Source organism: Myxine glutinosa, chromosome 14 (assembly GCF_964187855.1).
Source record: "Myxine glutinosa chromosome 14, kmMyxGlut1.1, whole genome shotgun sequence".
Classification (NCBI taxonomy): domain Eukaryota; kingdom Metazoa; phylum Chordata; class Myxini; order Myxiniformes; family Myxinidae; genus Myxine; species Myxine glutinosa.
In genome coordinates, this window is record NC_136274.1 from 85,551,852 (window position 1) to 85,563,440 (window position 11,589).

General features: G+C 45.3%; 1 protein-coding gene across 1 annotated transcript in view; it reads left to right on the forward strand.

The window, feature by feature from the left end:
- LOC137439986 (uncharacterized) overlaps nucleotides 1–7,923 on the forward strand; it is a 285,564-nt gene extending 277,641 nt beyond the window's left edge. The window contains exons 19-24 of the mRNA XM_078768016.1: nucleotides 3,225–3,397; nucleotides 3,778–5,395; nucleotides 5,618–5,734; nucleotides 6,094–6,287; nucleotides 6,387–6,474; nucleotides 6,597–7,923. Of these exons, the coding sequence (XP_078624142.1) occupies nucleotides 3,225–3,397; nucleotides 3,778–5,395; nucleotides 5,618–5,734; nucleotides 6,094–6,287; nucleotides 6,387–6,474; nucleotides 6,597–6,683 (2,277 nt within the window). The 3' untranslated portion in view covers nucleotides 6,684–7,923. The remainder of the gene's footprint in view (nucleotides 1–3,224; nucleotides 3,398–3,777; nucleotides 5,396–5,617; nucleotides 5,735–6,093; nucleotides 6,288–6,386; nucleotides 6,475–6,596) is intronic.
- Nucleotides 7,924–11,589: the final 3,666 nt, after the last annotated feature.

The window sequence follows — 11,589 nt, forward strand, 5'->3', positions numbered from 1 at the left end:
CCAGGGGGCCATGGCCCCCAGGTTGGGAACCACGGTGCTAGGAAGAGTACCCGTCCCAAATGAAGGGAAAGGCTATCAAAAGTATCCCCCTCCTTTCTTTCCCTCCCCCTCCCTCCCCTCACTTCTCCCTTCCCCACTCTCTCTGTCCTCCACTCTCCCTCTCTCTCTCTGTCCGCCACTCCCCTCCCTCTCCCCCACTCTCTCTCACTCCCCCACTCTCTCTCTCTCCACCACTCCCCTGTCTCTCCACCTTCCCCACTCTCTCTCTCTCCACCACTCCCCTGTCTCTCCATGCTTCTCTGCACTCTTTTCCCCACTCTCTCTCCCCCACTCTCTCTCTCCCCCACTCTCTCTCCCCCCCACTCTCTCTCCCCCCCACTCTCTCTCCCCCACTCCCCTGTCTATCCTCTCTCTCCCCCACTCTCTCTCTGTCCCCCACTCTCTCCCTCCCATTCTCCCTGTCTCTACCCTTCCTCCCCCACTCTCTCTCTCTCCCCCACTCCCTTGTCTCTCCTCTTCCTCCCCCACTCTCCTCTCCCTCCAACTCCCCCCCTTCCCCTCCCCCCTCCTTCCCATCTGTCCTACACCACTGCACTTCACAGCGTGTTGAGCCATGACCACAGGCACAAAGATGAAACCTGGCCCGATCTGAGGAACCACTGCACCTCACAGCATGTCACGCCGTGTCCACAGGCACAAAGATGAAACCGGGCCCAATCTGAAGAACCACTGCACCTCACAGCATATCGAGCAATGTCCACAGGCACGAAGATGAAACCAGGCCCGATCTGACGAACCACTGCACCTCACAGCACGTCACGCCGTGTCCACAGGCATGAAGATGAAACCTGGCCCGATCTAAAGAACCACTGCACCTCACAGCGTGTCACGCCGTGCCCACAGGCACAAAGATAAAACCGGGCCCGATCTGATGAACCACTGCACCTCAGAGCATGTCGAGCCGTGTCCACAGGCACGAAGATGAAACCAGGCCCGATCTGAGGAACCACTGCACCTCACAGCATGTCACGCCGTGTCCACAGGCACAAAGATGAAACTGGGCCCGATCTGACGAACCACTGCACCTCACAGCATGTCACGCCGTGTCCACAGGCACGAAGATGAAACCAGGTCTGATCTGACGAACCACTGCACCTTACAGCATGTCACGCCGTGTCCACAGGCACAAAGATGAAACTGGGCCCGATCTGACGAACCACTGCACCTCACAGCATGTCACGCCGTGTCCACAGGCACGAAGATGAAACCAGGTCTGATCTGACGAACCACTGCACCTCACAGCATGTCACACCGTGTCCACAGGCACGAAGATGAAACCGGGTCTGATCTGACGAACCACTGCATCTCGCAGCGTGTCGAGCCATGTCCACAGGCACAAAGATGAAACCGGGCCCAATCTGAAGAACCACTGCACCTCACAGCGTGTCGATCCGTGTCCACAGGCACAAGGATGAAACCAGGCCCAACCTGACGAACCACTGCACCCCACAGTAATAGGGAACCCATGGCGCCTCCATCAGTTTGGACATACATGATGTTGTAGAAACTAAATTCAATTTGCTTCGTTTCTGTGTTCATGAACTCCACAAAAACATGTTCTGAGATCTGCGGATGTTCCAGATCACTTTGTTGCAGGGCGTCATGAGCAATGCCAAGCATCAGCTGGAGTGGTGTAAAGCTCGCCGCCATTGGACTCTGGAGCAGTGAAAACGCGTTCTCTGGAGTGATGAATCACGCTTCACCATCTGGCAGTCTGATGGACGAATCTGGGTTTGGCGGATGCCAGGAGTACGCTACCTGACCGAATCCATAGTGCCAACTGTAAAGTTTGGTGTCGGAGGAATAATGGTCTGGGGCTGTTTTTCATGGTTCGGGCTAGGCCCCTTAGTTCAAGTGAAGGAAAACCTTAATGCTACAGCATGCAATGACATTCTAGACGATTGTGTGCTTCCAACTTTGTGGCAACAGTTTGGGGAAGGCCCTTTCCTGTTTCAGCACGACAATGCCCCCATGCACAAAGCGAGGTCCACACAGAAATGGTTTGGCGAGATCGGTGTGGAAGAACTTGACTGGCCTGCACAGAGCCCTGACCTCAACCCCATCGAACACCTTTGGGATGAATTGGAATGCCGACTGCGAGCCAGTCCGAATCGCCCAACATCAGTGCCCGACCTCACTAGTGCTCTTGTGGCTGAATGGAAGCCAATCCCCGCAGCAATGTTCCAACATCTAGTGGAAAGTCTTCCCAGAAGAGTGGAGGCTGTTATAGCAGCAAAGGGAGGACCAACTCCATATGCCCATGCCCATGATTTTGGAATGAGATGTTTGATGTTCGGGTGTCTGCATACTTTTGGTCATGTATGCAGACACTCGAATGTGAAAACTGCTCTTTCTAGTTTTCATGATGTCGTGTTTGTTTTCCTGTGTATTAAAGTTCTGTAGTACCAAACATCTGTTTATATATTGTTAGTATTAACGCTATTATTATTATTATTACAAAAACAATATTTCTGTATTAATAAACCTGGGCTAATTTGTCCAAAGCAGCCAGAAGGTGAGTCAAGAAGCCTAAGGCCTATAAGTACTGTGTCGTTGAAAGATCCGTAATGTCTATGCTTTCGATATTTGATGGTCATTTTAACAATCGGTTTGTTTTTGTTTTACACTGAATGAAAAATGTAAAGGTAGAGCATGGCGATTGTAATATATGACAGGTTCGACGATATGTTCGGCCTGAACGAAATTGGAATCAAAATGGCGGTGTGCGGAGTCAACCGCCGTAATGACATCACATCACTCCTGTCATGTGACCAGATCCTTAGCTCTGATTGGTGTACGTTTGAGGGGACATACGGCCAAACACTGTTCTGGAGGGCTTTGCCCTGTGGGCTACGCCATCAAATACCGCTTGATCCTTAAAATGTGATTACTGTTTCTACTGGAGCAGGTACCGGAACACAAGATCAATCCAGATGTTCAACTTGTAAATTATACATTGCAGTACTCACAAAATAAATCAGGACAATCGTTGTTTTTCTGATTAATGCTATTTTTCTGCACATTACAAATGAAGATCTGAGCGTGTGACGTTCACACCTGTTCTAACTTGAATAAGCTATTATAATGTTTTATATACAATGGAGGAGATGTATGATTAAGTCATTTTTGTTTTTATTTCATTTTCCCTGTTTTTCTTAAACAAGGGCGACTCCCCCTTGCTGGTGGCACTTGGATCACAGCTGGACCCTTTACCCAGGATCCTAGCTGCTCTTCGGGAAGCCCAAAGGCGACCAGCACCTGCCTCGGCACATGCACGACGTGTCTACTGGGCCAATGGTCTTCAGAGATCCTTTGACGATAAACTTCATCAACCCAGGTTCTTTCCTTATCTGTAAAGTTTATCATATCAATAGCTTTATTGTAATCCATGAAAATTTCCCTTGAACAAGTCATCAGGTCAGCTGTTCCATTTTGCATTCAATGTTATTATTTACAAATGCTGTTTTTGGGGCAAATTCCAAATTCCTTTTTAATCTGAAAGTACAATTGAACACCTTTCCCTTTACAACCTTTCCTAGTCTAGAACTGTTATTTAAGTCCCATCAATGCTAAGCCAACAGCAGGTCAAATCTAATCAGATGTGAGAGATGAGAAAGTACTTCAATTTCAACGTGGAACTTTTTCTGATCCATATATTTTCCTTTGTTGACCAATTCCCCATTTTTTCATTCCTTCAACACCCTCTTCTTTTCGCAGTTCATCTGATGCCATTGTCCGACTCCCAACCCCAACTCCGGCAAATGAAGAGCTATATTTTGTTACAAAACCAGCAACATCATCAAATCAACCAGCTCCTGGCTCTTTCCAGGCTACACCAGCACCTCAGGCTTCTCGGGCTGAACGAGACGACTCCCCATGGAGTCTCCTTGGAGCTGGGAGTCGTTCGAGTTTACTTGACCCATCTCCAGATGGCCCGGGGCAGGCTTGGTCTCGCCTTCCTCCGTGTCCTGGTCCTCTCTCCTTCCAAAACCCTGCATACCAGCTCGAGGGTCCAAATGTGGGTCCAGAAATGTCCCAAGCTCCGTGGCTTGAACATACTGATGGCAGCCGTGGTTCAGTTGGTTCCTGCACACATGGTGATGCATCTGGAGCTGACTATGCCACACCAAGACCCGGTCCAGACTTTCCTTCGATGCCTGCTCAGCGGCAGCCAAGTGTTGCTTTTGGTTCAGACTTTGTTGGGCTCGGAGGTCCAGCACGCCAGGTCTCGGTTGCATATGGTCCAGACTATGGTCTTGCACGCCAGGCAAGCATGGCAGTCCCCATTTCAACTGATTATGGGCTTGCTCGGCAGCCCAGTGTTGGAGTGCCTACAGATTACTCAGCGGCCCCACGACAGCAAAGTCTGGGTCTCGCATCTGATTATGGCCCAAGCCGTCAAGCATCCGTTGCTCAGTTTACAGCTGAGTATCCTGGCCCCACACGCCAAGCCTCAGTGGCCTATGGACCAGATTATGGGCCTGCCCGTCAAATGAGTGGCCCTCCACCTGCTGCGGAATTTACAGCCTCTTATGGCTCAGACTATGCTGGTCGTCAAGGCAGTTTAGGTCTTGGGCCAGATATGGGCCTTGCTCGACAAGCAAGTGTCGGAATACAAGACTTTCCAGCTGCCCCTCGCCAGCCCAGCTTGGCCCTTGGATCTGAATTTGGACCTGGTCGCCAAGCTTCAGTTGCTCAGTTTGCACCTGATTTTTCTGGCCCAACACGTCAGGCCTCAGTTGCCTATGGCCCAGATTATGGCCTGGCTAGACAACCAAGTATACCAGCCCAACCACCAGAATCCTATCCGCAACCTTATCCACGCCAACCAAGTGTTGGAATAGACTTTGGACCAGGCCGCCAGACCTCCGTTTCTCAATTTCCGTCAGAATTTGCTGGCCCTATACGCCAGGCGTCAGTTGCTTATGGTCCAGACTTTGCTGGTCCACCAGGGCGGCAAGCAAGTTTAGGTCTTGGTTCAGAGTTTGTTGCAGGGCGTCAAGCTTCAGTCGCTCAATTTCCAGCTGAATTTACAGGCCCAACTTGCCAATCTTCAGCCCCGGCACTTCAACCAGTGGAATATGGGAGGCAAGGTCTCGACTTTAGTAGACCAGATTTCCAGGGTGGCAGAGGGGCAACTCCCGCAGTTCCTGGACAGCCTGGGTATCCAGTACTTAGGCAGCACAGTGCTGGCCCTGATTGGTTGGGACCTCGACAACCCCCACGTCAACTGAGTGCAGGTCCAGTGCTTATTGGGCGGCAGGAGAGTGCATGGGGAGAAGGACCTGGAACTGGTGGAGAAAGAGATAGAGTGGCGGCGGGATACGGCCAAGAGGTGTGGTCGACTTTCGTTGCTAGTTTTCCCACTGTTTCTTTTGGATTTGCCCATTCATTTATTCTTCTTTCCTTTTTTCGCTCCTCCTTTATTGTTCAACATACTGCCTTTATTGCCATTTGCCTGGCTTCCAAGTGCTCAGCAACTTAATGGTGTTGTCAGGTGGTGCTTTTCTGCTAACAAAAGAAAAAACCTCTTTCCTTGGTGTTATGCATTGTTCAGGCACTGGGTGTGAGCTCCTCACTCTCACCAGAAGAGCGAACTGCCTCCTGGTTGGTCAGTATGCTGAATATGGCGGATGATGGAGAAAATGCAAGCTATCGTGACGCTGGAGACAAAGTGAGTACTGAACCTCACCTTCCCCATCACATGTAACTTTCAGAAAGGTGAACACAACACAAACATGCATGTGTCAGTAGTATCACTGCACAGTGAGTGCTCTTACTTCCCTCAGATTTGAATGACTTTCCTGTCAATCATTTTGTCGTGCAATTAAAGATATCCATCTGCTTTGACAAGGCCACCTAGGACTGGTTATTCAAAGCCGTTTGATTTTGCCTTTTAAGGTGGCGTTTGGGTTTAGTTTTGGGTTTGGGATTGATTGGACTCAGGTTGACAGTGAAGACTTTTAAAGGCGCCCATTTCCTTCCAACTCCAGATCAATCCTGTCTCCAGCGCTCTCATTGTCCTCCAACTAGGAAGTGAACAGATTGACGGAGCGTCTTGCCGGAGCCGGACGCCGTTTGGAATTGTATGAGCGCCGTCTCCAGCTACAGGAGGAGGAAATGCGGAGGTTGCAGAGAGATTACCAGAGTCGTCTTTCAGCCTCGGAAGAACGTCTTCGACGGCAGCAGCTTGAGAAGGACTCTCAGCTTCGTGCTGTTATCAATAGGTAAGACTTTTTGCATTTTCGACCAAACTCTTCCGTATTTTTAATAGCCTTTAATTGTCCTGTTGGTTCACTCTTTAACCCCTTCCTTGCTTTCCACAGGCTACTGGTTGTGGAAGATCGGTTAAAGAGAGAGAATGTGGACGGTCAAACTGATTCTGCCGATTCGAAGCACAAACCATTGGAAGAGGTACTGTGTATCCACTTCCGTTTGATTCCTGGCCTTACTTCCTCACTCACCCTTTGCTAATTTAACCATCTTGCTCCTGCTTTTTTTTGTCTCCTCACTTGACTACGTCCCCTCCTCTGCAGGAGAGCGGAAGGCGCCTCGTTGCTGCACAACGATTTGGACGCAATGGTGGAGAGGTCACTGGGGAGTTCAAGAATAGCAGTTGTTGAATAAAGGAAGGCTGACACTTAACGAGGAGGAAGAAGCTGCATTTACAACCTGAGCGCACGGAAAGATGGGGACAAGGGGCAAATGTTCTGACAATCGAAACCGATTTTTTGAATTTTTTTTTGATGTATTCTATTGCTCTCTTGGTGTTCTTGCCTCGGTGTTCTCTTTGCAGTCGTCTTTTTAAACTCAACGCGACGCGACTCGGAATCACGTGATGTTAAGCCATCTCCTTTCAGGAACGATAATCTTCCTGATTGGGCCCTTCTTATTCTCTGTTCTATTTTACTGTTTCTTTCATCTCTGCCCTACTTGTCACTAATACCACTCCTTCTTCCTTAGGGGTTGTTGTCTTTGGTAACTTATAAATATCTTTATCTTCGTACTGTATCTATCTGTCTCTATCTCTATCTCTATCTCTATATCTATCTATATCTCTATCTCTATCTCTATCTCTATCTCTATCTCTATCTCTATCTCTCTCTCTCTCTCTCTCTCTCTCTCTCTCTCTCTCTCTCTCTCTCTCTCTCTCTCTCTCTCTCTCTCTCTCTCTCTCTCTCTCTCTCTCTCTCAATCTCTCAATCTCTCAATCTCTCTCTCTCTGTCTCTTTTGAAGATTTCCCTTCCATTAGTTTTATTGCTTCCCCTATGATGTGGTTGAATTGTGAGTGACGTTACTTCCTGTCAATCACAACCCACTGCCATAAACGATTGTAAATATCATTTTACTCTAACCTAAACTTCCTGTTTGGTTTTACTTATATTTCTTTATTCTTTACTGTCCTTGTTCTCTTTCTCTCCCTCTCTTTCTCTCTCTCTTCTTCCTCTTTCTCTCTCTCCGTCCTCTTTTTTCCCCTCACAGTGCCATTGATTTATATTGCTTCTCCTACAATGTGGTTGGTTAGCAAATCACCACTTCTTGTCAATACAGCCTGCTGCCATAATGAAATACAATGTAAATACTAGTTTATACAGTCCCTCCCTCTTTCTCTCCCTCACCCTCTCCAAGAACTGTTTACTTTACCTTTAATTTATTTTCTCTTCGAAGCTTTCTACCTGTCCACCTTCCTCCACCTCTTTCTCACCCAGGTTGTTTCCCTTGCTACTCACAAGCTGCTCGTGTGATGCGTTTTTCTGCACATCTGGAGATTTTAAAATAAATTTTGAAAAATATGTGGAGCGAGGGAAAGAGATTGAGACAGAGTATTCTTGGCAAAGAAAAAAATAAATCTGTTTTATGAATTTTGTCTCATTGTAGATGCAGTGCGGACTTAATAAGACAAGTCTTCTTCTTCTTCTTCTTCTTCTTCTTCTTGATACAGTGCATTCAAAAAGTACTCAGACCCCTTCACTCTTTTCACATTTTGTTATGTTGCAGCCTTATGCTGAAATCGTTTAAATTCATTTTTTCCCTCATCAATCGACACTCAATACCCCATAATGACAAAGAGAAAACAGGATTTTAGAAAGTTTTGCAAATATATTAAAAAGAAAAAACTGAAATATCACATTGACATAAGTATTCATACCCTTTGCTATGACACTTGAAATTTAGCTCAGGTGCCTCCCATTTCTCTTGATCATCTTTGAGATGTTTCTACACCTTGATTGGAGTCCACCTGTGGTAAATTCAATTGATTGGACATGATTGGGAAAGGCACACCTGTATATATAAGGTCGCACAGCTGACAATGCGTATCAGAGCAAAAACCAAGCCATGAGGTCGAAGGAACTGCCTGCAGAGCTCAGAGACAGGATTGTGTCGAGGCACAGATCTGGGGAAGCCGACAAAAAACATTCTGCTGCATTGAAGGTTCCCAAGAGCACAGTGGCCTCCATAATTCTTAAATGGAAGAAGTTTGGAAAACCAGGACTCGTCGTAGAGCTGGCCGGAAACATCTCAAAGATGATCAAGAGAAATGGGAGGCACCTGAGCTAAATTTCAAGTGTCATAGCAAAGGGTATGAATACTTATGTGAATGTGATATTTCAGTTTTTTCTTTTTTTCAGTTTATATTTGCAAAACTTTCTAAAATCCTGTTTTCTCTTTGTCATTAAGGGGTATTGAGTGTAGATTGATGAGGTAAAAAATGAATTTAAACGATTTCAGCATAAGGCTGCAACATAACAAAATGTGAAAAAAGTGAAGGGGTCTGAATACTTTCTGAATGCACTGCATGGATCTTCTGTGCCAGGTTGATTGAAAACAGTTGGACCACCTGTACAACTGCTCTCAACCAACCTGGTGGAGAAGACCATACACCACTACTGATTTACCCCGTACCACTAACCCAATAGCTCTGTACCACAACAATACACTGATTTACAAATGTCAACAGAGAAGCTTGTGCAAGATTTTAAAAGGAAATGAAAATCTCGAGCATTTATAAATGATTAGATCAATGAATAGGATCAAATAATTAAATTGATATATGTGGGAAAATTACATAAATGCTTCAAACATGAGGGTATCTAAGGCTGTGCCATTTCATTTGACAAGTACACAGCTACCTGATGTCGATTGGTGTCGTATAATTACACTTTGTCAACTTCACCGTGAATTCCTGCAAAGAATCATTCAACAAATCATTGAGCTACTTTAGCTATATTGTCAATGTATCAAAAAGAGATGTTTTCAAGTGAAACGAGAACAGCACTGGCAGAGCTCGGATACCTCCGCCAGGCTGAACAGTTTGCAACTTGTATCCCACTAAAATCGGATCTGGATCCGCACCTGAACCAAAATCGAATCGACTTGTTCTTGTCGCCAAACCAACTTAGCCCTACATCATGTATCATTTTTAACCCGACATCATGTATCGTTTTTAGCCCTACATCATGTATCGTTTTTAGCCCTGCATCATGTGTCGTTTTTAGGCCTACATCATGTATCGTTTTTAGCCCTACATCATGTATCGTTTTTAGCCCTACATCATGTACCGTTTTTAGCCCTACATCATGTATCGTTTTTAGCCCTACATCATGTATCGTTTTTAGCCCTACATCATGTGTCGTTTTTAGGCCTACATCATGTATCGTTTTTAGCCCTACATCATGTATCGTTTTTAGCCCTACATCATGTACCGTTTTTTGCCCTACATCATGTATCGTTTTTAGCCCTACATCATGTATCGTTTTTAGCCCTACATCATGTATCGTTTTTAGCCCTACATCATGTATCGTTTTTAGCCCTACATCATGTATCGTTTTTAGCCCTACATCATGTATCGTTTTTAGCCCTACATCATGTATCGTTTTTAGCCCTACATCATGTATCGTTTTTAGCCCTACATCATGTATCGTTTTTAGCCCTACATCATGTATCGTTTTTAGCCCTACATCATGTATCGTTTTTAGCCCTACATCATGTACCGTTTTTAGCCCTACATCATGTATCGTTTTTAGCCCTACATCATGTACCGTTTTTAACCCTGCATCATATATCGTTTTTAGCCCTGCATCATATATCGTTTTTAGCCCTACATCATGTGTCGTTTTTAGGCCTACATCATGTATCGTTTTTAGCCCTACATCATGTATCATTTTTAACCCGACATCATCTATCGTTTTTAGCCCTACATCATGTATCGTTTTTAGCCCTACATCATGTATCGTTTTTAGCCCGACATCATGTATCGTTTTTAACCCGACATCATGTATCGTTTTTAGCCCTGCATCATATATCGTTTTTAGCCGACATCATGTATCGTTTTTAGCCCTGCATCATATATCGTTTTTAGCCGACATCATGTATCGTTTTTACCCTACATCATGTATCGTTTTTAGCCCTACATCATGTACCGTTTTTGGCCCTACATCATGTATCGTTTTTGGCCCTACATCATGTATCGTTTTTAGCCCTACATCATGTATCGTTTTTAGCCCTACATCATGTACCGTTTTTGGCCCTACATCATGTATCGTTTTTAGCCCTACATCATGTATCGTTTTTAGCCCTACATCATGTATCGTTTTTAGCCCTACATCATATATCGTTTTTAGCCCTACATCATGTGTCGTTTTTAGGCCTACATCATGTATCGTTTTTAGCCCTACATCATGTATCATTTTTAACCCGACATCATCTATCGTTTTTAGCCCTACATCATGTATCGTTTTTAGCCCTACATCATGTATCGTTTTTAGCCGACATCATGTATCGTTTTTAACCCGACATCATGTATCGTTTTTAGCCCTGCATCATATATCGTTTTTAGCCGACATCATGTATCGTTTTTAGCCCTGCATCATATATCGTTTTTAGCCGACATCATGTATCGTTTTTACCCTACATCATGTATCGTTTTTAGCCCTACATCATGTATCGTTTTTAGCCCTGCATCATATATCGTTTTTAGCCTACATCATGTATCGTTTTTAGCCCTGCATCATATATCGTTTTTAGCCGACATCATGTATCGTTTTTACCCTACATCATGTATCGTTTTTAGCCCTACACCATGTACCGTTTTTGGCCCTACATCATGTATCGTTTTTAGCCCTACATCATGTATCGTTTTTAGCCCTACATCATATATCGTTTTTAGCCCTACATCGTGTATCGTTTTTAGCCCGACATCATGTATCGTTTTTAGCCCTGCATCATATATCGTTTTTAGCCCGACATCATGTATCGTTTTTAGCCCTACATCGTGTATCGTTTTTAGCCCTACATCATGTATCGTTTTTAGCCCTGCATCACATATCGTTTTTAGCCCTACATCATGTATCGTTTTTAGCCCTGCATCATATATCGTTTTTAGCCCTACATCATGTGTCGTTTTTAGCCCCACATCATGTACCGTTTTTAGCCCCACATCATGTACCGTTTTTAGCCCGACATCATGTATCGTTTTTAGCCCTGCATCATATATCGTTTTTAGCCCTGCATCATATATCGTTTTTAGC